This window comes from Ischnura elegans, chromosome 4 (genome assembly GCF_921293095.1).
Source record: "Ischnura elegans chromosome 4, ioIscEleg1.1, whole genome shotgun sequence".
Classification (NCBI taxonomy): domain Eukaryota; kingdom Metazoa; phylum Arthropoda; class Insecta; order Odonata; family Coenagrionidae; genus Ischnura; species Ischnura elegans.
In genome coordinates, this window is record NC_060249.1 from 62,756,133 (window position 1) to 62,783,651 (window position 27,519).

The window sequence follows — 27,519 nt, forward strand, 5'->3', positions numbered from 1 at the left end:
CTAAAATATTGTTGAGTACATCGATTGCTACCAAATAATGACGAAATACTAATGAGTCGTCTGGGTGAGTAATGATGAAGTTTCAAGGAGAAAATATGTTTCTTGAAAAGCCTGATATTAAAACAGAGATTTTTAAATGGCCACATTGTGGGAGCGTCGCATAAATGGTCGGACGAAGACAATCGTGGAGGGATGAGTGGACGGCAAAAAATGCGAAGGAAGACCTTTAACGAGGCTTTTTTCGGCACTTAGTATTTCTTGCCGTAGTATGCATAGATCAAGTGCCGAAGGATGCATAGAACAAGTGTTTCAGGAAGTGCGAAGGTAAATAAATACGTTGATAAGAAAATATCTTATGGTATATCTTATGGAAAATATCTTACGGCTGTGAGTTGAGAAATGTGTTGTACTAGTAATAGTATCGTTGACCAATTGTAATGATGATTAAGTTCAGTGATAATGAAACTTGAGAACTCTGTACTTCTCGGTATCAGGGTGAAATATTTTTTTTTCTGCGGCAGTGCGTTACTTCATCTTACACGTGCGTGTCGTAGCCTCTGCAAAATAAATAATACAGGGAATTTTCTTCGAAAATTATCAAATGCTATCTGAATTTAAGGGTATTATTTTAAGTGGTAAGTGGGAGTCCTGATACTCCACCTAATGGTACGAAAACGTTTCTACCAGAAACTTACATTAAAGTTAAAATGAGATAGAAATGTATACCCATACGCAGGGTTTGACTAAGGATCTTAATCTAAATAGTGTTTGCTTTTGGTTGGTCTCTAATGAAAAAAATGTAGGCTCTGTTTAAAACGCGGCCTTTTCAATAAGAATCTCTACTTTGCCTTCTGGAAGTACTAAGAATGGTAATTATTACATCGTTTTAAGGAAGTTTCCTTTTTTGCTATGGATTCCACTCATAAACCTTTCATATCCTACTGGGTGCCTAAGCAATCAAATCGTTGAAGGTGAATAGCTCTTTGAGATTTAAGGAGTTTGCTGCTCATGACTGCTCATTTGATGGTTTTATCGTCTGTTTTGTTTAACTTATTGCGTCTTTGAGGGTTATCTGTGGGCAGGTTGTGAGAATTGTGTGTAAAGTCGTCGTAACTCTTTCTATCCAATCCCTAATACGTATTTTCGTACGGATTAAATGACACTAATCGGTTTTGTACTGAAATTTAACCTTTCTTTTGGACAGAGTATTTTAGAATGGACGGAGTTTCTCATGAAGGCCGTAATGGATCATATCCTAGCCCTAAGCAATCTGGCATCCTTGCATGAACTTAATTTATTCGTACCTTATTTGTAGGTACACACACAATGGAGGAAAAAGGTGGTGACTTTCTCCATTATTCTACCTCTAAAAGACTCTCAGCCATGAATGCGTTCCAACACAAGCCCGTCGCAATCAGATGTCACCAACTTATTTGTGATTGATCGTTTCATTCAAATTAGTGATAGAGCATAGTTCATATTAGCCACAGAACCTAATGACCCTGATGGAGGTGATAATTCCACACAGCGGTAAGTTCCTCGCTGCCCTCACCAGGAACAATGGAGCCAGTTATAGCTTGTGCGTCATGAAAATTGTGGGATATTTACGTAAATGTGGGAGGTGATTTCATCCATATTTCGCCGAAACAACATTAGGGTTATCGTCACTAACGGCTTCCGGGTGCAGCTGCGCGTTGCGCTTTGTCGTGCAAGCTTTCATCGCCTGATGATGCGTCCTGCAACGGTCGCGAAAGCTTGCACGACAAAGCGCAACACGCAGCTGCACCCGGAAGCCGTTAGTGACGATGCCTCTCGCTGCGAAAACCTACGTTCAAAACATTAGGGTTATCTCTACCTTTGAATGGTTCTTCCTGCTAAAGCTCGATGAATTTGGCGAATTTGTTGGCGCCGTCCCTGGTAAAACTGATGACAGGTTAGGTATGCCTATTGGAATTCTATGGACACAATGGCCAAAATATTTGCCCAGAAAATACTTAATAAAATATTAAATCGATCTCTCTTTCATTTATTTATTGAGAACAGCCGATTTTAAAGCCTTTATACCGTTTATTGTGGTGAAATAAGTAAATTATTTCATTCTCGAAACTAGATAACAAAATAAACCCACCAAACCAATCGTAACCGTCAGTTAGGGCTTCTAGTTGAATGTCATTAGTTAACTTTTTCTACCGACTTAGATAGGTTTCCTTGGAACATTTTGTGAATCACCCCGTCTTGTTCCTTTTTCCGCATTAAACGTCCTCAATAATTCGCAATGACGCCTACTCTCTTTCATTATGCCCTAGAATCCTGTTATTTTCCTCCGCCCTCCTCGCTTAAGAAAGGATATTGGGTAATAATATCTTTCCTCTTGTGCAGTCAACTGCATCCCCCATTCCACTTAGTACTCAACTGCATCCACACTCTCCTTACCTCTTCGAGACGTACAGGTATTCTGTATTCTTTCGTCTCTCACTATGAATAAGAGGATGCTTAGCATATTCCCCGCATTCTCATTTTTTCCTCTCTGTCCATCTCACCTTCTCTATTTTACTCCACTCCCTAATGTCAAACGAATGCATTCATCTCGAATGAAAATCACTTTAATTAAAAAAAATAATAAATACCTGAAGAATAATGTGTTTTGCTTTGGAACCCACGTCGTAAATGCCGTTATGTGCTGTTTACGGGGATGTTGGAAATAAATACAACGTAAAAATCTCACTTTTAATATTAACCTTCTAACGTAAAACAAGACATGCTTTCCGTAAGAACTTGTTTCGCCTTCGCATATTATTTTTTTACCGGAATGTTAACTTTCAAACTAGATTCATTGCAATTTTGAAACGGACTGCTTATTTTTTATTTTCGTCTTACAATTAGTATGTATACACGGAGGCTTTTGGGGAGCTGTGGGAGCGCAGTACGTTTATAAAAATGCTTAATTTCAGCCTTCCAATGTGAAAAAAGGAATACTTTTGTTGATGCACGTTTTTTCTTCGCGCGGCAATTTCTTACTGAATTAGTAGCTTTCAAACTATGTCGCTTTTTCAAATTGTGATTCGTAGGTTTTCTTTTTTTGTTTAAGCAGCTGTAAGCGGCGAAATTTGGGAAGCAATGGTTGCACTAACTGGTCCTGACCTCGCCTTTGGTTAGCCAAAGGGGATGATAACAGGCGTTTCTCGATTCTCAGTGGTGACGTCGCATATTCCTCCATCCTTCGCGGTGTGATTGGTGCCGCTAGGAGGAAAACCTGCAGGTGGTGACGTAGCGCGGGTAGGAGAGGGCCACCAGCGAAGTGGAAGTGGAGCCAGAGGGGTGGTATAGTTGAGGTTGGCGAGGGGAAATTGAGGTGAGGATTTCCCTCGAAAAGTTCAGACAGTGAGAAGGTAGGCGTGATCGTACATGCATTGCAAGAGTTGCTCCTCTGCCAGGAATCTTGCTCCGTTCCGCGGTCTGCCGGAGGAAATTTTTTTTCCTCCATTGAAGTGCTCCGTCTGAGTTGCCGGTAGGGATAGCCATCGGACGCATGAGACTGGACTTCCTCAACAAGTGAACTTCGCCAGCGAGAGTGTCCTCAGGTATTGTTTTGCATCCGTTGTGACATCTTCCCCCGCCCTCATCGGCCTCGGCCGGCTTGTTTCCTGTTCAGTTCAGCGATGTAATGAAATATTACGCGATCGCTTGACCAATTCCGGTCCGGTCACATGGAAAAAAAACATATTAACTAAATGAAATACGGCAATAATGCGTTGGTGAATTTCTGTCAAAGGATTGGATTGTATGGAAGCGTCGATGTTTCGAAGAATCATAGAACGTGTTATTGTGGCCACTAGTGATTCGTACTATGTGGATGCTGTACCACTGGAAAAATGCCTAAGGGCGTGAACATTTAGGTGCAATTATTGAATTAATCGTTTGATTTTACACTGAAACACCTGGCGCCACATGGATGTGCCGATAAAGATTCATGGAAATGTGAATACCTATTCTAGGGATTTAATACTGTCGTTTGACAATAACGTCTAAATACCATTCTTTCGATTACGATTCTCTCATTGTCATCAAACGTAAATATTTGAGTCATATCAATGCTTTCCTGGGTACTTTTCAGATTAATGTGGTTGAGTAATTCTGTAATAACGATTTTGTTCTTTACATCCCGGCGTGTATTTTGAATATATAATCCTCTAGTGCGGAATAGTGAGCTAAAAAAGTTAAAGGAATGTTGCAGTTTTTTGACTTATGGTGATGAACTTTCTAGTGCTCTTCTGGAATAGAAGAGGAAGTGCTCATAAATATTTCAATCTATCTTTCGGATTTCCTCCTATGTTAGAAAAATAAACTATGTACCATGGTGATAGGTTCCCATTTATTAAAAGCCCTGAGAAATTTCTTGCGGCATTTAATAGATATGTATTTCGCATCATCTGTGTACCCAGATGATGCAAGTTAGCGTTATAGTCGCAACGAATATTTTGCGGTTTGCTGTACCAATCGTCTGAAAAAATTGCATGCTTATTTTTAGTTCAGCACCTTGCACTATACTTGCGGATACTTTCTATATTAGAATCGGAATACTTCTCAGTTGCGAGAGTTGAAAATAAGAATATTTTGCCGTTTTTTTTTTCGATACAAAAAGAGTATCATGTGACCATTCTGGCGATTCCTTTGCGTTTTACAGCCTTGGGGAACTCGGGTTCTTTCAAGTGGTTTAGCAAAGTATTTATTTGTGATGTTTTTTCCCTTCTGTGCGGACGAGAGGTTGAGAGAAAGAATGCCCGTCGCATCCCGCCCCCAAGCAGGAGACTCGCAACTTTCTTTGGAAAGGTGAAGCAAGACTACCTCATGCCCGACACTCTGCATGCAAAGCATCTTTTGAGTACGATTACCGTGCTGCGCTACAGCGCGCTGTTTCAGTTTTCTTTTGAAATGGCATGCGTGCATTGCAGCAATAACGATCACAGTATGTTTTGAGCAAACAAAGAACTTCTTTAACAGTCTCATATTATGTCTCTTTTGTTTCCAAATAACAAATTAGAGGCGTTCAGTAGTGGCGATAGCCGGCCGGAAATCGAGGGATCCGGGTTCGAATCCCGGTCGAGGTCAAGGCGAATGATTTGTCCTCTGTGGATTTTTCGCACAATTTGTGCCTTGCGGGTGACTCCGTAAAAGTTATCACCGTGACTAGTCTCGGTATACTCAAACAATGGCGAAAGCCTTAGGAGGATTGATCACTCCCTCCTGACGGATAGTATTTAGCCTCTTCTCGCGAAGTATAACTCGTTTACTGGTTATGTTATCATTTAGAAATATCAGGGTATATAGAACATAACGTTATCAAAATTTTCTTGTATCTCCGAATAAGTATAAAATGAGTGTGCATCCGAGAAAATATATATTGTTATGAATTTAGTTTTGTATTTATTATTGTACTTGCTTAAATTTTCCATCTTTTGTGATGTGGCTTTCTTAGATTTTTTAGGTAAACATTTCTTTTATTGAACCTATGCATTGTTTGAATCGGTGACCTCAAAACGTGGGTTTGAGTGTCGACTGGTTTAGTCATCTATTGGTCAGGACAGCAAGTTGTTCAAAGTGTACGATATCGAGTGAATTCTGTAACAAATTATGATTATTAAAATTTGAGATAGTGGAAAAATGTTGAAAATGGTCAACTCCTTTAATCTTAAAAATTTTAGGATTTTGGAATAACTTTTAAATGAGTAATCCGCCGCGTAAAAAGACCGATGGAGTGGGAGTGATGCGCACTCGTAACCGAACTTCATTCGCATAATTTAGGGGATGATTCCGAGGCCTTAATGGTTTTTTTGAGGTGATCGAACCTTAATTTGGTGATTTGAGAGGAGCACTTGAGTGCACTGATTTGTTCGCCGAATTGGGAAAGAAGCCCATGCCCCATATTTCAAGAGTTGGCTTATTATTCCATTGGTTTTACTTAGTTCTAATTAAAAATTTGGACTAAGATGAGGACATGGGGTAAATCTCTCGTTTGAATTTATATCCTTATGATTACCCTATTGGGAATGTTCAATTCCGTTCAATTGAAATTTGTCACTTTTCAATTGAACGGAATTGAATGTTTCCATTGAGGTATCCGGCGTTCCCTTCATTCTGAGGAAAAATAAAGGAATTAGTAAAATAGTAATACGGACTTCGACCTTATTGCGTCATACAGAAAACTGTCAAACTCATTTTTTTAAAACTGGTATGTGAGTGTATTTCAATTACCAAAATTTTATGTTTCACCTCACTTGTTTCTGCATTTTTGTCTTTCTCGATACGGTTATTACTGAGATAATAAATATGCTTCGGATAACTTTCAACCACTAAAAATTCATCCATCGCAATTCCGCTTACTTGATTTAAAAATGGCTTCCACGTGAATTTCAATCTAATCATCTCTGATAATTAAGTATTCGTGTGATGAGTACAAGTGAAAAATATTAAAATGGATAAGAGTAGTCTAGTGGATCCCTTAATGCTTCCCATCGAATATTGGTTTTAATAATTTTAGGTTAGAGCTCACTCCGTACTTATCCATATACGAGTGGATTGTTACAGAAGGTTGGGTGGTGGGTTGGAGGTTTTATTGTCTGTGGGCGTCTTGCATCGCGAGGAATTCATTTGGGAGTGTGCAAAGGCTTAACCTGGAATTTAATTTGGGACTCGATCGCTTTATAATTGGTAAGTAGCTTAATTTATGATTTTACTGTGCGAAAAATCCACAGAGAATAAATCATTCGCCTTGACCAGGATTCGAACCCGGATCCCCCGATTTCCGGTCGAGTACTTTAGCCAGTTAAGCAACCGACGCGTCATCATTCCGGACAAGGTGGTATGGCGCACAATTTGTGCATTGCAGGTGACTCCGTGAAGATATCACCGTGGCTAGTCCCGGTATTCTTAAATGTTACTAAATTTACGTCAAAATTTCATTGATTTATAAGAAGTTGTATAGTGTGCGTATTTGTTTCCTCTTATCATTTTGGAACCCGCTTCCATTTCGTAGTGACTGACGTAGCTTATTGCAAATCTTCAAGTGGCGTAGGAATCGAGGACAGTGATAAGAAGGTGCAATATAAGGATAATGAGGCTTATACGAGCCTCCTACGAGCCACACCTACATTGGAGGAACTAGATTTCTGTTAGTAAACATCCTATATGGAATTAATTCCTAAACAGATTCCGCGGGTAGTATTGGACTGTAATTTGTTGAATTATCTCATAGAAAGACAGGTGACCCGTGAAATCCTTCATCTGTTCTGTAATTCTAATCGCGAAGTCAGAAAATAGGTATCTTCGAGCAGGACTTCTTTGGGCCCGATTGTGTCTGAGAAATTTTACTGGCAAATGTTAATTTAGGCACATTTTGCTGCTATTATATTGGACTATTCATCAATTTTTTTATTGCAGATCTTAATAGATATTAAATTACAGAGACCCATATTTTTCTGTTTTTCTGTATATCATGAAGCGTCGCCGACTTCTCGAGATCTATTCAGATCGGAAAATCAACTGTCTTAACCCTATCGCAATAAATGAATGACGTCACTAACTCTTGCCGAGCGGTTTTCAGTTCCTTCTTGATATTGTGCTGGCTCCTCGCGTGGTTCGTTATTTTTTACATTCTTAGTCACTGAACAATTACTTCCTTCATTGGAAAGTTCACCCTGAACGAGTAAATGAACCAGAAATCAAATGACCTCAAAAGCTCGTGAAAAGTGGGCGGAAACTTAATCATTTTTTAAATTTTACATTTATGAGAGAACGGCAAAATGAGGAATAGCTTTTTTTTCGTCGTCACTTATCTTTCCCTACCATGCACTGGCGCAACGAGGGGGGGATGGTTTGGGGGATAAACCGCCCCCAGAGCTCAGAGAAATTTTTACGTTTAATCCATTTTACTTAATTGGATTGATATTACTGATAGATTAGTGTAAGGATTAATAAAATATCCCTCAGGAAGCCGTAAAACTCACCATTTTTAACCATTTATCTTAAAATTCCGCATTTTATGAATCTCGCACATACCGCTTATCCTGGTGGGTATTCCATACCCCCACACACCCCGGTATTAGTTGCACGTAAACCCCCCAAGCCTTAATTCCTAGCTGCGCCCCTGCTACCATGTACCGACTTCTTTTACTGAAATGCAATTTCGCATCTAATAATGAGCGAACGACCCCATTTTCCGTCCTGTTAAATACTTCTTCCTTTTCAGTTAAAATTATTTGCGAAGACTTCATTTCTTATCTTTTTCCATTCATTTATTTTTTAAGGAGAAAATGAAATACAATGTGCACTTAATACTTTTCTCATGTGATTAGAGAACTGGTGAATTGGACGTGTCCCATGTTACATCCTTGTAATCTTTCCCAATACATCTATATCGTTGATTTCACTTTTGACGAGACTTATACGTGAAGGATATCTTTTTCCAAATGTGATTTTCCTGTTTGTTGAACAAAATTGATAATTTTATCGCTGTTGAAATGCATTGCATCAGTGCACTTCCTTACGAATGTTATCTTTTTTGATAGGGATCACGTCTTGTCGCTTTTTATCCCCATGGTTACAAATTATTTCTAGTGAAATGGAGACCAATAACTTTTGAGACGTACGTTTGATGGACAGAGCGATAGCCTGCTGACATAGGGTTCTAGATTTAAATTCCTCTCTCTGGAAACTCTAACATGAAAAATCTTCTACTAAATCACTGTCTTCCGTACTCTACTAAATCACTGTCACTCGGTTCCGAATCACATTATTTCTCACATATTACTTCTGAACCGAACCGAATATTCCTAGAGTAATGAGAAGAAACGATACAGGGACTCATAGGTAGCTAAAGATATTTTGTTGCTCTCTCACGGGCTCTTTTGTCACTAGTCTATTGGTAGCTCATTTTCCGCTACAGGTTAGGCAAGATCATGACCTCGATTTGGATGTCCGTGACCGCCAAAGACCTTCCTTCTCTACAATGCCGTTTACTCGAGGCGTTCGTTTCCACGGGCTTTCGTTTTTATCTGGGCGTTCTTATTCATTTTGCCTTCCTTTTTAAAATTGTGGCTTTATTTTTTCTCAAACTACTTTTGAAGTCTGTTTCTACATTATTGAATTGTAATTTAAAAACGAAGGGGAAAAACCTCCAACTCGGCCGCAGAATGTCGACAGATGCAATATACATACTCATCATATTCGAAGTAAAGAAGAAATAACTTCGGCCACATCGATTTTATTTGATGACACATTTATTTCACAACATTTTCATGACATGATATTGTGACCAGTTCAGTTAATCGCACATGAATACATTTCAGAACTTAAACTCTTTTTCATGTTTTATACTTTATTATGTTTAAAATTATGTGGATCAAATTAAGGCAGAGACAATATTTGTAATGTTTTTGTTAAAAGTATATGTATTCGTAAAAAGTAAATAATAAGTCTGAAGGTGAAAGAAAACCAATAATAAAGCACAGAAAACGGTGAACTAAAGTAAGATCTCAATACCAGCTTGAGAAAAAGTTGGTTTTACTTCTTGGAGAGAATAAAATAAGGCTGAAATTATGTTTAAATTGAGTATAGGTTTAATATAGCTTCAGTTCGAACTATCATACTGTGTTGAGGTATTTTGGAGACACCTTTAGACTAATTTTTAACACGTATCGACCAACCTTCATAACACGGTTTAAGGAAAATTTTATTGCGCGTCAGGAAGTAAAATTCTTTGCAAAATTATTTTTTGTATAATCATAAAAAACAATATCGTGGAACATATCGAAACCACGGATTTGAATCGCATATGCTATTTAGAGATATAGAAACTGGACATTCGAATTTGCCAGCTCTGAATACGAAAAAACTTCTAGGGGAAAGATTAATTTACGGGGTGTCATAGTAAAATATTGGGAAAGTAGCAGCCTCCATCGTTATCTCAAACTGGGGTTATACGGAAAAGGAAATAATGTGGAAATTATGTAATCTATGCATAGTATGCCCTGACTGTTCGTCAAGAGATCTACCGATTCGATCGATAGATTTTTCTTCCTCATAGGAAAATCTACTAGAATTGGTAGAAGAATAATAGCGTATGCTTGGTTTCGCTAGGTAGGGCCCCCTTCGCTTCTATAGCGCTGGGGTGTTTTTCCCTCGTCCTCTCCCTTCCATTCCTATCCTTTTCCCGGAGGCGTCGGCGGGCTCCAATCGCGACGGCGCCTCTATCCTTTTTCCTTCCTCTCCAGCCCCTCCCCGGGTGATCGGGCGTATAAGCCTCGGGCTTGGGTCCCGGCCCCGGTGTGTTGTATCCCTAAGAGGGTTCGCCTTAAACCCTCATGATTCTTGTTCGTCAAGAGCAGATATTTACACGGCTCCCGTCAACCCTGAAAACCTTCAAACCGTAAATAAGCCATAAATTTCGTCTAACGCGTAAAAAATACGTCGAAAAAGCCGTGAATTTCATCATGTAACCTTAAAAATCTCTAACTTTATTGTAGAACACAGATCTAAAGAAAAATCGATGTGTCGATCATGTTTCAAGGTGAGTCACGCGCAGACTAACCGCTCGCGTTTTATTTATCTGCACGCGTATATTCGAAGCGCAATTATCGGTCCGTGTGCCATGACGACACAATGGGTGCTTTCCATTTATCGACACACGTCGACACAAGTCGACTTGCGTCGCGGTTTTCGTGTTCCATTCTATTAGTGACGCCTACTGTTGTGACACAAGTCAACAAACGATTACGCGCAGGAATTGGAGTGTTATAAACAGCTTCCGTGAATCGACACCAGTCGACGCGTAAGTTCGAAGGCTGGCAACCAAAGCGTTCATTAAACCCTGGCGAAAAATCAGACACTACTTCACTTCCCTGCCACCCTGCTCCCTCTGTTTTCCCACTCACAACCTTAAGCCGGTCCTGAATGTTGCTAACGATAAGTGACGTCATAAGAGAGACTTTCACTGCTGCGTTTTACATTCACGGCGTCTGTCGCGTCTGCTAAATTTTGAGTTAACGTGCGGCCGCTGATTGTGCGTGATCAATATTACTGCCTAAAATGGCTTATAAACAGACCGTAAATTTGACGACATTTAGACCGTGAAAACCTGGAAAAACCGTGAATTTTATAATTTAGTTAGAGTGGGAACCCTGATTTAGAAACTATTCTTTTTACTGAACAGGATGAAAATGAACGGTTCATCACAATTTCAAGTTTTACCCACCCCCAGTAGTAAGTCTCAAGGCTGTAAAATCATGGCCACTGCGAGAATAATAGCCTTCTCATATAATTATTTATCAATGGATAATGTGCAGACTCCGAAATAATGTTGGTGGGGTCCTTCCAAAAATTCTACCCTCCAGACAATTAATATATTTGTAAATTAATATATCAATAAATCCGAATAATTATTTTAGCCTGCCCGCCGTGTTATCTCGCAATCTTAATTGATAGCGAAATTGCATGTTACAAGTGATTCCTTTTATTTTGATCCTCTGAAATTATTTCTCTCGTATTATGGTTAAAACGACATTTTTTTCTTGCCGCGTTATAGGATGAAACTATACGGGGAACTCGTAGTCAGACAAAGATTTTATTGCTCTCTCCCAGACTCGCATGACTTTAGTATATTGGTAGCTCCTTTTCCGCAACAGATTAGGCAAGAGACTTGACCTCGATTCGGATGTCCCTGACCGCCAAAGGTACACCTTTCTCGTCTCTTTCCTGCTTTCTTGTCGCCAATAGCCGTAAGAAGTTGAGGTGAGTAAAAGAGGCCCGAACTGCCGCAACGAAGTGTTCACTGATATGAAACGGTTCGAAAATGAACTGTTCTCTAAAACTCTCTGTTTAATGTTCATTACTGCACTCATCCGGTGTATTCGGACCAGGTTAGAGGGAAGAGTTCCTTCTCGAAATGAGAGGATTTTTGGTTTCGAGTCTCCGAAGACCTTATAAACCATAATAATGAAGCTAGTATATGGTGTATGGAATACTCTGAATAATGGTCCATTCCATGTTTTATTTGTGGAAACGTATGCATCATTGCATTAATAATGAATAATTAGTTTATATTTATTATAATTGAAAATTATCATCTGGCTACAGTTGAGTTTTGATGGAATTTGACCCCCAAATAGATATCGTTGAAGACAACTTCATCATTGATTTCGTGATAGATCCTACTCTTCTTCACGAAAGTATTAATTAGATAAAGACAGCTACAATAACGATTTAATTGACTAAGAAACGATCCGGTTTCATGAAGATAAAACTGCTTCTCTATTCTTCGTCAATTCACTAGAGTTTTTACGACTTTTTTAGGCGGGGAAGAATAGTGTATGGGGGACTGTTAAATCGATGAAATGAAATCGTCTTACCGCCCACTCATTATCATAATCTTAAAAGGAGAGGGTTTCTGGAAGTCTGCAAAAACATTTTCTTGACATTATCAATCTCTCTCACTACGAATTACCAATGCATCCTTCGGTATCTCCGCGAATGTCGTTTTACAAATGTGGTCTTCTCGTGGCTTCAGGGGTTTCAGCGTTGAAACTTCTCTTTCGGATATTTTGGTCAAATGTTGGAAATGACTGGAAATTGTCGGTTGCTAGGTCCTCAGACAGGGACACTCAACCGTGAAAACCTTAAAACCGTGAATAAGCCGTGAATTTCGTCTACGGTGAAAAAAAAAACTGGAAAAAGCCGTGAGTTTCATCATGTAACCTTAAAAAAATCTCTCAAACTTGATTTTAGAACTACGATAGACAGATCAAAGAAAAATCGAAATGTCCATCATATTTCAACGTCAGTCACGCGCAGACACTGTCCACGAATTTACCTGCACACGTATATTCGAAGCGCAACTATTGGTTCGAGTGCCATGATGACACATTGACCTTAAGCGTGTACCAAAGACTGGTAACCAAAGTATTCATTAACCCTGGCGAAAATTCTGGCACTTCTTAATTTTCCTGGCACCCTGATCCCTCCGTTTTCCCGCTGACAACCCTTAGCGAGAGCTGAATTTTGCAAACGATATGTGACGTCAGGAGAGATTGCACTTTCATTCGTTCTTTCATTGGTTCATTGCTGCGTTTGCATTCACGGGGTACGTCGCGTGCACGGCCGATGATCGTTATGCGATCAATATTTCTGCCTATAATAGTTTATCTAAAAACCGTGAATTTGACGACATCTAGACCGTGAAAACCTGAAAAAACCGTGAATTTTATATTTTAGTTTGAGTGGGAACCATGTCAGAGGAAATGTATACAAGAGCGCCCATGATGGCTGCGCAATAATCAAAAGCCGAAGCCAACATCCAAAACCTAACGTTTCATTTATCGTAGGAAATTGTATAGGATATGAAAGTAAATACTTATTAATAGATTTAACTGACATCCTGACATTTTTCCTTCTTTTCAGTTATTTAATTTAACGAGAATAAAATTTCCAGTCGAAATTAACAGCAATATTACAAATGCCATCGTTGAACTCACCCAGTCAGATCAATCACGTGATGTACGTTTTTCAATCTAGTTCCCATGCTCGGAAGCCGTTGCACGCTTTTGTTTATATTTCTTCTGCGGCTAGGTATTTTTTTTCAATTTTCTTATTTAGCGTTTGCTTTTTTTAGACGGGGGGCATAGGTGTTCAGTAAATAATAGCAATGAATCGATAATGATGACGCGATAGGATTCTGCAAGTGAAAATTAGAGGAGGGGAATTGGTCGAAGTAATGATTTATGTCGGAAAATAATGTTACCAATATGTGTCTTCAAAAAGAGCCGCTTCTTCGGCAACACCGAAAATGAATGGTGCCTGTAAAATTCTCGATCATAATCGCCAGTATTTTTAATTGTGAAAGAGATTTCCTTTTATTTCAATCGTTGCATAATTGCTGTGATAAATTTGACAAATTTCAGTAAATTTGCTTTCTAAATTTTAAGATTGCCCTAATCATCCGCTAGGTTGGCGCATGGTAGTATTAGAGCTTACAGCTGCTTTGTAGAGTAATGAACTCTACAAACCAGACATGGTGTGGGGATTGGAGTATGCGGTCGGTTTCTGTAAAAACCTTGGATTCGATATTTAATAAAACCTGGTCTAGTGGATTCGATGTACTAGTGGCGGCGAGTAAAAATGATTTGCTTTTAGTGCAGATTTGACTTATTTGAAGTAAAGAAGTAATGAGCAAAGCAGCGTTTAAAAAAATCTGTTGATAAAATGACAATCTACGGAGAATCGTAGGATTTCTCTTCCTCATAGGGAAATCTTTCCTTTTTGTTGGAACAGCAAAGTTTGGTTCCCCCCCCCGTCTCAATGACCGTGTCGGGATTCCTCATCCCCTCGCTTCCATCCCCATCCTCTCCCTGGAGGCGTCGTCGGGCTTCTATCGCGGCGGCGCCTTTCATCCTTTTTCTCCCTTGTCTTTGAGCTTAAAAAATGGATGGCCAGTTTGCGTTCGCCGTTCTCCTGTTAGTGATTAAAATATGAGTGTTCCATGCATCTAATGCCGGTAGCCCGAACCTCTACTTCATTCAACCACACTTCGTACTCGGTGTGTGAGTCGTGAGTCGAAACTAAACTGTTCGAAGGTGAAGCACGTGGTCCCTCCAGTGCGAAACATTATCTACGTTTCGTTTCGTCCCAGAATATTAGTTACGTTTCGTCCCAAAGTAGTTTCAACTCCGAATTCGTTTCGACCCTGAGTTTAGCTCCCCGGGTTTAATCTATTTCGTTTCTACATTCCGTTCCCTGGAAAGAGCCTATTGAAATTTTAATGGTTTTGACTTTCGCTTAGTTTCTCTTGCCAACCCTGAGTGTAACCCCGCGAGTCCGCCCTGGGATCTCATTCCACCTGATAAAATGGCAATTTAGATTAAACTAAAATTAGGTGAAGTAAAATTTGGTACAGAGTCGATGGAACAAGATACGGACTCAGGATTACTATTCGGTCCATTATTACTTCATTTTTTCCGCAATTGCAGAGCATAGGTAATTATAGTTTTTCAACTTTAGTTAACATTATCTATTCAGTATTTTTTGACGCAATGGAATTTTTTCGTGAACTCACGTTACACAACCACTAGGTAATCCCAATGTGTTGATAGTGCACTAAATTAACTTCTTGATTTCTTAATTCTTGTATGGGAAGTCGCTTGTGATTGTACAGGTATTCGTGAAAAACAATCCCACCGCAAAGGTGGCGATGTATTTTTCTTTCTTAGCCCTCACTGACTCAGTCGAAATTCGCGCTGAAAGAGGACGAATTGGCAACGGTCCGAGTGAAAGTTGAGTTGACAATGGGAATCCCCGTCCGCTCGACGAGGAAACTCGGCCGAAAGCAGCCGACCAATTGCATTCGTTGGATTTATAGTGGTGTATAGAAAGGGAAGTGAATTAAGCTAACGGAGAATGTAATAGCCGCATGACATACTCGGTATTGTGTTCAAAGCTCGGAACAAAACTTTCATGATCAAGTTACCGGAATTATTCCACACCACAGTAATCATATGCCCTATCAGCAACGTAACGGGACGATGCATTGGATTATGTACTTATGGATCCGGAATGTATGCCCCATTTATTAATTTATCATTACTCCGTTTATGATAAGGGACTAAAAAGCTTTCATAGTGAATAATGGGTCATCAGGATGAGCGTGCAGACTAGATATGAAACAATTACCCAGTGATAAATGGATATTATTGCCTTAAATATTAAATTAACGGTCCTAATATGGTCTCTGTACGCGTTTATAATAGCGAAAATGTATCATTTATAGAGCCGTAAGTTTTTCATTTCATGCCGAGCATCAAAATAAGCCCTAAAATCACTTAATTGCAAGGACGCAAGCAGCTGCATCTTTTATGTTAAGTGTGCGCTACTGTTGAGTAGATTAAAAAATTAGGTCCAAGGAAAATGATGGCGTAATAGTTGATGCACAAAAATATGAGGTTTAATTATTTATTTCCAAGGGAAAGAACCGTTGTCGGTGAATGTCGCCTATGACCCCTTTGAGGTGATATGCCTATAACTTATTGATTTTCAGTACCAAATGATTACTTTAAATTTCTATTCGGGGATAGGGGTTCACAATTACATCATGATAGTGAGAAATCGTTTTGAAGGGAAGGAATTTTTTGTGTAAATGGGCAATGCGGCTGTTCCGCTGCGCGAGTAAGAAAGTAAGAAAGGTCAAAATACGGAAGTGTGCCTGCATACGTCAATGGAATTTGACGTACGCAGGCATACGAGATAGTATTTAGGTTTTGAGCAAATTGCCACCAGCCCTTTTTTCTATCCTCACTCCTCAGATCCTCGATTCCAATTATGTCGGAATGGGTTTGCCAACCTCGATAGATCGACACCTTGACCGCCAACTTGTTCCTCATCGCTTTCCTTTTCTTCCAATTATCTCGGAGACTAATTCCTACCTTAGGGAGACGGAAGATAAAGCCTCGAAGTTTTGAAATGCTACTTCGAGTAAAGGTCGGGTTATTGCATAGTACAAAGGCAGATCCTTCCTGTACGCTCTGTTTGAAAATTAAGAGTGATTTTAAAGAATTAGTTTGACACTGATTGTCAAAATCATCGTGTTTTGATCACAGTGTTCCTGAGCGTCATCAAAAAAGGTATGGACAACTCGGATAAAATGAGGCATTATTCGCAGTCGGGGAACTAAGGTTTAGCAAGTCTTCTCCGGATCCCCCTTTCGGGTAGGAGTGAGGAAAAATTGAATTTTTATGAATTAATTTTTGTTTTGGCAAATTTATAACTTAATTTTTGTTTGGCACTTAATTTTTGTTTGGCTGGGGTGAAATGGTGAATATAGATTTAGTGAAAATATTTCATTATTAATAGGTATGGCGTGCTACTATTACCCTATTAAGATCTATTCGGGTTTATTTAAAATGTTCTTATCTTAATAACTTCCAGATAGGGCACTAGTCTTAACACATAAGTATATAATAAAATGCGAGCTGTCGAAATCAATCTACGATGTTCTGACCCTGTTATTGAAAACTTATTTATATTATCCTATATTCTAATGTTCAGGTTCTTTATGGGATCTGTCTACGTTTCGGCAAAGGAGGGAGTATTAATGGAGCCAACCGTGGAAGTAGAAAGTCGTCTATTGAAATTCATAAATCCGATGAAGCCGATAAATCAATGTCAACAGTGGTATCAGAAGTATATAATTTGCTCTGATGTCAAGTTTTTCCCTAATTGGCTCATCTATCACTGAATTTTCTGCTCTCTTTGCGAGGTGATGTTCTCCATGTAGTATTTCCATAGAACTAAAGAGGTATTATTTTTTATAAAAGGGGAGCAAGGGTCTCTTCACAACGTGTTGAAGCATACAAGGGGTTACAAACAAAACTGTATATCATGCTTATGCAGTGCCTAATTTGTTTAAAGGAAATACCTTTTTATTTTGATATTTCATCGTACTTATTTTTGTTACCTAAATTTACATTTTTGATGGAATTCGTTCTAGCTGGTGGCTTTTCAATGCCTTTATATTTCATTGCAAGGTGAAGTAAATGAGTTAGCAATACTTAATACTCAACACAGATCACCTTAATTTAGTTATATCCATTGGTCGTTTCTCTAGTATGCTTATATTGTCTATATTTACCTAAATTGGTTGCCCTTTTTATTTAATTGGAACGCATTTTGCCATCTTGAACTTCGTTGCAAAAGAAAATTTATTTCATTTTTTATCGCGGAAATCTGAGACTCAAAGAAAGAAGGAGCATTATGTAAACATAAATTTGATAGAATCTGATCAAAGTTGGCGGGGGGCATAATAATTATTACACGGGCACATGTGAGCTTAAGTAATTAAACATGCAGTAAGTGATTCTCCTTTAATTTCTGAACATTTTTCGCTTTGCCACACTTTGGGAAGGAGGATATCATTCATAGTGGTGTTAGTACCGAAACCTGCAAAACTAACCTAGTACGTGCCGAAATTTCGTAGTTCTTAAAATACATATTTAAGGATCTAAGTAAATCCTTAGGGACGATCTTAACGCGAAAGTTTTCGAAAACAATTTAGTTCGATTTCCTACGCTAATATCTCCACATGGTGCATGTGTTTGTCTAGATATGTCTTTAGTTTTAGTCAATTATGAACATTCCCAGTGAGAAATGGATCATCGAATCTACGTCGATTCGACGTCGAAGTACTCATCGATAAAACGTCGATGGTAACACATCGATCGATGTCTATATGGTCCGAAAATCGACGTGTTTTCGACGTCGAAGCCATCGACGTGTTTTCTACGTCGACGCCATCGACGTGTTTTCGACGTCGACACCATCGACGAGTTTTCTATGTCGACGAGATATCGTCTTTTTACCTGCGATTCCTACTAATAATTGCGGAAATATACATCTTTTCGGCTAATAAAGAGCATCTATTGCTGCGCCAACGACGTATTTCAATCGAGCACGTACAGTCTAAACAAATGAAGGCTGAAATAAATTTATAATGGTGATTTGTAATCTTAAGTCCTTCGGATTCATCTTCAATAATAATCAGAAATCCTTGAGAAAAAATGTGAGGTGTTGACATCTATGACGCGAGTATAAAGGTATCGAAATGAGGTAAACGTAGTCACAAAGCCAAGCTTGTGCATATCACATACCACGCAGGAAAGAAGTAAGAACTTGGACGCAAATAGAAGGTCCGGCGTATGTGGCTAATGTGTGAAAATGGAAATCTTGAACACATTAAATAGGGGAAGCTAATCCTACCTGCCATACAGCGGTCCAAAAGCAGACCGATTCCGAAGTGTGGAAGACGTAGTGAAGCTTGTCTTTACTAAGCGACGGAATGCCTTTTTCGATGATTAATACGAATCCAAAAGCTCATTAAGTTTCAGAAGGATTTTAAATACCAATAACAGGATTTAGAGCTAGCAAAGTTTGTCGCGCAAAATAAATGCGACAATAAATTTTCTATACGGCGCCGAATGTCTCTGTTCCGAGTTTACTGCGAAGAACTAACAGCATGACGACTAACAGCTCAACTGATACACGCAATCGAACTTCAACGGTCAAGTTACAGAATTAAAAGGAATCAAAGATTGTTCTCGGAGATTAAAACTAATGTTTATGGATAAATAAAATAATTATTTAATTTTATATTTCTTATTTAAGACACATATGTTGTAATAGCGTCTTACCGTTATTTTTAAGACATTAAAACTACATCACTAAGTTCTCCCCTCAGCCAATCAACACGCTGACCCCGCTGGCCAATGAGAATAACACGTCGAAAAAACGTCGATTGAACAAATAAAATCGACGTCGACCACATATCGATCTATAGTCGTCGAATCGACGAAGATTCGACGTAGATTCGATGATCCATTTCTCACTGGGATTTGTATCACTCAAAACGTCAACTTATTTGCCAAAGTACAAAGATTTTATGCCCTATTTCAACCTGTAAAAAATATTTTTTGTTGCTTCTTTAGAGTGTCGAGAACTCAAGAAAATATTTTCCTGAAAAGGTCTTAAACGCCGCTGTAGACCCTCGAATGTGCGATTTTAACTCCTTTCTAAATGTAACCATGAATTGAGCGAAATAAGAGAATATAACTTGCTTCTTCATATTGTTACTCTAATATCCAACGATAATTATGTCACCTTTCAATGCTAATGTAGCATTACCCATAACATTAGCGCCGCAGAAATGAATTGGCTTCGTTATCAACGCAAATTCCCTTCTTCAAGTCAGACTTTTTGTCAGAAATGCGGTTGGCTCGAGCATGGCTTGAGTGGTATGCGGGTTGCATCTATAGGTAATTTGTTGCCAGTGCACTAGCATCGGGAAACCATAAATTTCATTAAATGGGCCATTGTTTGCATTTTGCTAAAATTACTAGTTATCTTAAGCTTTTTACTAACGGCCAGTCAACACTCGTTCTACGTGTCCGTGGGCCCCGCAGTCTGTCCAATCGCAAATCTAACGCCAGTGTCTTTTCTTCGCCGGAGAGGATAATGGTGATATTAACTTCTGTGATATTCATTCCTTGGTTTCATACTCTAAATATATCCTTCCATTAATCCCTAAATGATGTCCTATTGCAAGGTTATTGTATTTTTTCTTCAGCATGAATCTGTGGAAGTCATGATAGGTGCCCCAGGGCTAGTGGTGTCTTCGGCGGCCGGGCGGATTCGAAGCCCCCAAAGCCTGACTACGTACTTACCTTCCTGAAGTCCTTAGGCCCTACAGTTTGTATTCTCGTTGCAAAATTAATTATGTTAATGGAACAAATATGTGATCACTCTGCTGTAAGTGACTGGAAGCCCAACCGCAATGAATTAATCGTGTGATGGTTTTTTTCTCTCCCCAAACTCACTGTTCCCCGTTTATTGTTGCTCTATCCTAGGGATTAGAGCGGTTTGTTAAAACGAAGGAGAATAGTGAAAAAGAATGTCAAAAGAATTCACGTCGAGTTTACAAAAAATTGAATTTATTCATCTTAATGCCAAAAGCTGTCGTAACCATCCTTTCCCTGAGTTCTAAAATCAATTCTTCTGCGTAAAGTGTGGTAAGTTTTTGTCTTCTCTATATTCAAGGGACCCTTCTATAATTCATGGAAGGAAAGAGCAACCCTTCATTCGTCGAAGATGGCAGCGAAAAACCAAACGGATTATTATCATCTCCTCAAAATGATGGGAAGATGGACGCTGAGATGCAGAGGATACCAAACGTAGTACCGGAGTCTGACAACGGGGATGACTACGACGCAGACGAGGTATGTATATGTTGTCTTAGTACATGAACAAGAATTGTGATGGTGAAGTCCTCGTGTAAAAAAATGCAAACTGATAAATTTACTTCGGCAATCCTCTCGACATTTACGGTTAATACTAGGGATTAGTCGATTCGATCGATTCACCTATTTTCTCGATAACGATTCCAATTCCGATTCTTTCAAATCGATTCCCGATTCCATCGATTCCAATTCATACTAACAGGTGGGATATTGATCTATCTGTAGCATTGCTGTCATTAAAATTTAGGAATTGAATGAAATAAAATAACAAAGGCAATTAAGAACACCAAAAAGTATATTTTATTAAAAATAGCGAATTAGTATTACAGTAATATATATCCTTATAAAACCAATTAACTTTGTAACTCTTTCGGTCATAAATTGTTCACTTAATAATGTACAGTGCACAATGTCTCAGGTGTGTGGCGGCCTTAATGTCCCTTTTAGTACATTTTCGAAATATTTATCTTCCATGAATCAATGGAATCAGAATCGGCTTTAGGCGATCGAATCTCGATTCCACTTCCGTTCCGAGAATCGGTATTTGGAATCGACTCATCCCTAGTCAATACGTATGCCCTTACATACGTACCATGGTCCTTATACACGGACCATGGTACGTATGTAAGGACCACGTACCATGGTTCGTATATAAGGACCATGCGTATGCCGCTGATTTTAAATGGGTAAATCGAGCCTGCTTGGTCACTAATCGGTTCGACTTCGAGAACTGATTTTCAAATCGAGCGCGTTCTTTTTCTCTTCCTAAGCTTTTTGTGTTCCTTTTTTGTTGCCTCCCTATCTTTAATGACAGTACTCTTTACGAAGTTTATCTATTGAAACTTATAAAATGATCAAATTGAATTCGACTTCTATGATTCGCAATTGACAGTTGAATGAATCAGCGATATTCCTCGTTTCGATTTGCGTTACATTCGATTTTACTTGCATACAATTTGAATGTATCATTTGCAAAAAGGGCATAGCCGGATAAAGAGGGTGAAAAGTCCTCCCTCCGGGATTTTTCCCGTACTTGGGGCTTGCGATTTGGGATCAAATTGGACAAACCTCCCCACATTTCCAGCCCGCTAGAGGCCCACCAGGGCCGGCTAGATCGAATATAAGATTTTCACTCTTTTTTTAATATCTCGGTCAAGAAGGCATATTTTTTAATGCAGTTTGCGGGATTTGAAACCTTATTAAATGGAGCAGATTTCCAATTGTTTTCAAGAACTTTGAGCAGGACAAGAAGATATGGCGTTGATTTGAAAATTTCTAACGCATATTTTTATATAATAAGTTTGAGAGGGCCAAGAAGAAAAAACGTTTTCTGGAGGTGCTTTTTAATACCTTTCGGCTGGCGTATTGAAAAAATAATTTTTAGGTTGTGGAACATCGCGAAAAAATGCGATTAAAAATATGCGATTTGGGCCATTTGGCTCAATGCTCTGGCCCTCCATAACACCCCTTTTTATTTATTATAGTATTCTACCGATTAAGGCGCCCACCACAGGAATAGCATTGTATGGATACTGGTGCCGAAAATGATTTCAGGGCCTCCAAAAGCCGCCGTAATTACAGAATATAGATTAAGAAAATGAGCTCGATTTCAGTTTAAATAAATAAAAATTTATTTTTACGTTATTTATTTACGTATTTTTATGGTGATACTATGATTTATGCAATTGAAGTGTATTTTTTTCGTGGTGCATGACATGATGAAAAATATCATTTCAAGGAACCGTCTTTTAATTCCTCACGCCGATTTCTACGATGAAATGCTCTTTTTGCGATAAAAATCTTTTGAATTCGAAACCAACGTGTATAAAATAGCCAAGGGTGGATCCAGGATTTTTTCTGGGGTGGGGGGTGGGACAAGGGTCTGACAGGCAAACGATCTTCTCGATCATACTTGAGGTTAAAAACAAGATACAACAATTACAGTACGAAATATTCTCTTTATTGAAGTATGAAAGTTGTTGATATGAAATTAAATGATTGAGACTCCGTAAAATACACAAATAAAAACGAATGTAATGACCGTATTAAAAATATTGTCTTCTATTTTAGCATCTGGGCAGGGGGGCCAGACGTGCCCGTGTGCCTCCCTCCTTAAATCCGCCTGTGAAAATGCTATGCAATAGGTGTCATTCAGTGCTGTCCTATGATTTTTTTCTCTTTCATAGAACTAGAGAACCCAGAACATGAGGCAAAGATTTATGCTCCCCATAACGTAAAGAGATAAAGTAAAGATGTGAAATTGGGGAGATTTTTGCTGTGGGAAATAACGATTGATAATGATTGGTCGAAAATAGTTTTTATTTTCAATACTCTCTTAAGTTGCACCGAATTTAATTTGATCATAGAATGGTGGGAGCTTGATCAAAAGTTGTTTCATTATGAAGTTGACATTCAAATAAACTTGAAGGTATGATATATGAGAAAGCATAAGTGCTCTTATCATCTTGTTTTGTGAATGTGTGTTGTTGTATTTATCTTTGTCAAAGGAGTGATTAGGCGATTTAATGTTGAGAAATAAAATAATTTCTTAATGGTGAAAGTATGCCAAACATAAGAAATGTCCTTACTTGAATAAACATTTAGTAATTTTATGTAACTCATTCAAATGTAATCGCCAATTCAGAAATTATTATTTTATAGTAATTACTGTCAATTGATGTTTTTCATTTTTGAAGAAATAAAATATGGTAAAACTATGTGAAAAATAAGAAATGTCCTTGCGTGAATATAAATTTAATAATTATATCTAACTTATTCAAATGCAATCGCCAATTCAGTATTATATTTTAATTATTATTATAGTAATTATTTTATAGTAATTACTGTCAATTGATGGTTAGGATAATGTTTTCAACTTGAGTATCTGTAAGAATGCAGAAATTGATTGGGAAATTAAAATTTTGTGCATTTTTTTCATTTCAGGGTGTAAAGAAGGACAAAGATGGAGTATTTGATAAATATTTCAAAGATTTATCAGAAATATGCAAAAAGCACGGCAAGAAAGCAGTAATTGTTACTCTATATTTATTAGTATCAGCATATGGAATAGCTGCGACAGTTATTTGGAGTCAGGAAAAAGGTCTGATATATGCATAGATGAATGAGTTACCAATTCATGATTTAAATTATCAACATATATATGTATTAAGAAATACTGAATATCTTATGGAGGTGGATTCTCTAATGTAAACAATTATTCTTTTAAATACAATGAAGCAGATGAAGTTGACTGGTGCAAAGGTATTGGACTTTTATGGCTGATGCTTGGAGCAATCTTGTTAGACCTCCTTATATCAATAGGCAGGCATTTTCATGCCTTTGACTGGATGACTCCTGTTATTGAAAAACCTGCTGAGGCAATGTGGACAAGAATATGGAGGATAAAGTAAGTATATCATATCAAATGCTATTGCATAAAAATATTAGTAGATTCATGAAAGTATCAAATTATGCATAACTCACTTTAATTAGGTAAAAGCTTGGTTCCACTGGATCATGTGAGGAAATTGGTTATGAATGTTCTCAAACTTATACAGGAGAGTTTGCAAATCTCAACTCTCATTGTCACTTTTCATGAGACAGGGCAGTGTTCAAATTCAATCCCAATTATCCCATGAACTGCTACTGCTTCAAAAAACTGAATGTCCTGTCCTCCTGTCTTGTCAAAAATATACTTTACCTAGCAAAAAAGTTTTAGGCTCTAGGTTGACGTCAGGTTCATGATTTAGTACGTATATTTTCTTAACTTGGAGAGGGAGAGAATCACAGATGTAGGTTGACAATATAAGGGGGCAAACTGCCACACTCAGTGAGGCAGCCCAAGTAGCAGATTATATCCATATAAATAAGGTTGGTGAATCCAAAACACGTTATTTCAAGGTGGATATTTTGTTGATGTAATGCAGATATCCTAACATCCAAGATGACTTGTAAAAATATTGTTACATATAGATATCCAAGCTGTAATAGCAGTGATAGTGAAACAATTGTAGTTCCAAACAGTATCCATAGGTAGCATAAGTTCTGAATAGAATCAATGGCGTACCAATGGATTAAAACTAGAGGGGGACAAGGTGTGGTCCTTCAAGTTGTAACAATGAAAAGGTTAAGGAAAGCAAAATTTCAAGAAAATTATATCAGAGCTTTATTAGTTTTTAAAATTCTTTGCTCGAAAAAAATATTTTTATTTTATTTACATGTCAATTTTATTTACAATTTTTATTCTAATACATATCACTTTTCTTGGATTTAAAGGAAATTTGTTCAAAATGGAAGTTTACTTTTGCTTCTAAGGGGGGACCCCCTTGGCCCCCCACTGGGTACGCCCTTGTATAGAATGGAAGAGCACAAACTTTTTGTTTGTATGTCTGGGGATTACCAAAAACCATAATAAGCACTCCCATTATCTACTCATTCGATACTGTGAAGATATCTAAGAGATGTTGTAATATGGACCTCTATGTCCACTGTTGGACGTTGCCGCAACGTAGTTTTGCAAGTCTTATGAATAATTGATGGATATCTATACAACGTTAATTGGATTGGCATGGATATTGTGCGGATGTCATGTGTTGATGCTGACAATGTTGTCTGGATGTAGTAGGGATATTTATTGCAGCTTGGGTTGTGAAGCCAGACCTCCGGATAGCGCAGCCATACTGGGAATAACAGAGGGTGGATGTCAGTAGTGCATGCACACCCCAGAGAGTTTCATTTTATTTCACTGTAAATGTTCAAGCAAATAGAAGCATTTTGAAACCATGAATAATGATCAATTTTTTCCTTACAGGGTATTTAGAGTAGCAATCTATTTTGCTCCCCTTGTAGCTGTAATCATATACCTAGCTGTGGATGCTGGAGGTGATACATTGCGATGGACTTCCTTTTTGGGTCTTGTTGTTCTAATGCTTTTGGGATTCATCTTCTCCCGACATCGTGGAAAGGTGAATTACTGGTATTACTAAAAGCTGTTTTTTTTAAATTCATAAATCTATTTTATTTTTGTATGTTATTGTGAGCCTTGGGAAACTTTATGTGATGATGTGACATATTTGTAGTACAGAAATTTGCATGCTAGAGTAGAAACACAATCTTTATCATGCACAATTTTAATTTTCTTGTGGACTTGACCCAAAATTGACCTGTTTGATATGAATTTTATGTGGCAATAGGCTGAATGAACTAGGCAGTAGATATTGTTCTATGTCTAGGAGATGTCATCCTAAAATTACATAGCGATAATGACAAAGTTTATGTATGGTAGTTGATGCGAGGAAGTCATGTATTGGCATATTATTAGAAGAAACTGGGTATTTGCAAAAATGAGTTAATGATGACTCTAAGAAGTGGTATAGGGGTGGAAAAGAAATTTATATGTGTATTTGGAGAAAGTTATTAGGGGATGTTATTTCGAACATGAAAAGTAACAGAGCATTGCAAGCTCAAAGCTGAATTCTAAAAAAAATATGTGTTGTTTTCTAATTAAGGATGGGTAGTGGCTGGGGTGTAAGCAAATATGTGGAAATGGAATAATAGTACCTTTTAGATGGTGCAAATATGCCAAGTCCAATATAGTTTTAGTTCACAATGCCATGGTGTTTCTAGGAGACCTGAGGGTTTCAGCTTTGAATTTGAGTATAGACAAGCAAAGCTTATCAAGCTTATAACAGAGGAAATTCAAGCTACCTATGTGAACTTCTCCAAGGCTTGAAACAAATCTGCTTGCCTCACTGTGTTTGGCACTTTTGCTATGCTCTAATGAATGATGATGTATTTGGTGTTGTGTTGCAGATCAATTGGCGCACAGTTACGTGGGGATTAACTTTGCAGTATGGATTTGGCCTCCTCACAATACGTTGGGATGTTGGACGTAGTATACTTCAGTGCATTGGTGATAAAGTCACAGTATTTCTTGCGTACACAAATTCTGGCGCATCTATGGTGTATGGGAATGACTTGATTTATCATAAGGCTGTTTTTGCTTTTCAAGTAAGTTTTTTTCTTCTTGGTATGGATAGATTCCATTTCCTTTGGACACTGCTCGCTGATAATAACTTTTTATTTTCACTCTTAGGTTTTGTCTACAATTTTTTTCTTCAGCTTTTGCATCCAAATACTTTATTATTATGGAGTAATGCAGTGGATCATCATAAAGTTGGGCGTCATTCTTCAGAAGACGATGGGGACCACAGCTTGTGAATCAATCAACACTGCTGCTAGTGTCTTCGTTGGAATGGTATGATTATATAAACTTTCTGTAAATGTTAAGAAAACGAATTACATTCAATTTAAAAAAAAGAGGGAAGTGCCTCAGTTAGAGGTATTCTTAAATGGTCAGCCCATAGAGAGGGTAAATAGCACCAAGTTTCTAGGTCTAGCAATTGATGATTCCCTAAATTGGGAGACCCATACCAATGCCCTATGCTCAACCCTGGCTAAAAGTGGATATGTTCTGAGAAATCTGGTAGATATGGTTGATTTAAATGTTCTAAAAATGGTATATTATGGTTATTTTGAATCCCATTTGTCCTATGGAATTATTTTCTGGGGATCGTCGCCTGGATTTCGTAGAGTTTTCGCAATACAAAGAAAAAGTATAAGGTATATAGCAAAGATACCCCCGTGGAAATCTTGCAAACCCTATTTCAGGGAATTAAAACTCCTAACGTTACCA

At 38.1% G+C, this 27,519-nt stretch overlaps 1 protein-coding gene across 4 annotated transcripts in view; it reads left to right on the forward strand.

Moving 5' to 3' along the window:
• The window catches only part of LOC124157582 (solute carrier family 28 member 3-like), a 64,102-nt gene that overhangs the window by 23,705 nt on the left and 12,878 nt on the right, over positions 1-27,519 (forward strand). Inside the window, exons 1-7 of one of the 4 annotated variants that reach the window (XM_046532428.1) lie at positions 3,350-3,581; positions 20,626-20,804; positions 23,769-23,925; positions 24,063-24,231; positions 25,636-25,789; positions 26,637-26,834; positions 26,920-27,081. In XM_046532428.1, coding sequence (XP_046388384.1) covers positions 20,643-20,804; positions 23,769-23,925; positions 24,063-24,231; positions 25,636-25,789; positions 26,637-26,834; positions 26,920-27,081 — 1,002 coding nt within the window. In that variant the 5' untranslated portion in view covers positions 3,350-3,581; positions 20,626-20,642. Of the gene's footprint in view, positions 1-3,349; positions 3,582-20,625; positions 20,805-23,768; positions 23,926-24,062; positions 24,232-25,635; positions 25,790-26,636; positions 26,835-26,919; positions 27,082-27,519 lie in introns of those variants that run through there. The other 3 variants (XM_046532425.1, XM_046532427.1, XM_046532426.1) reach the window with 3 other exon arrangements.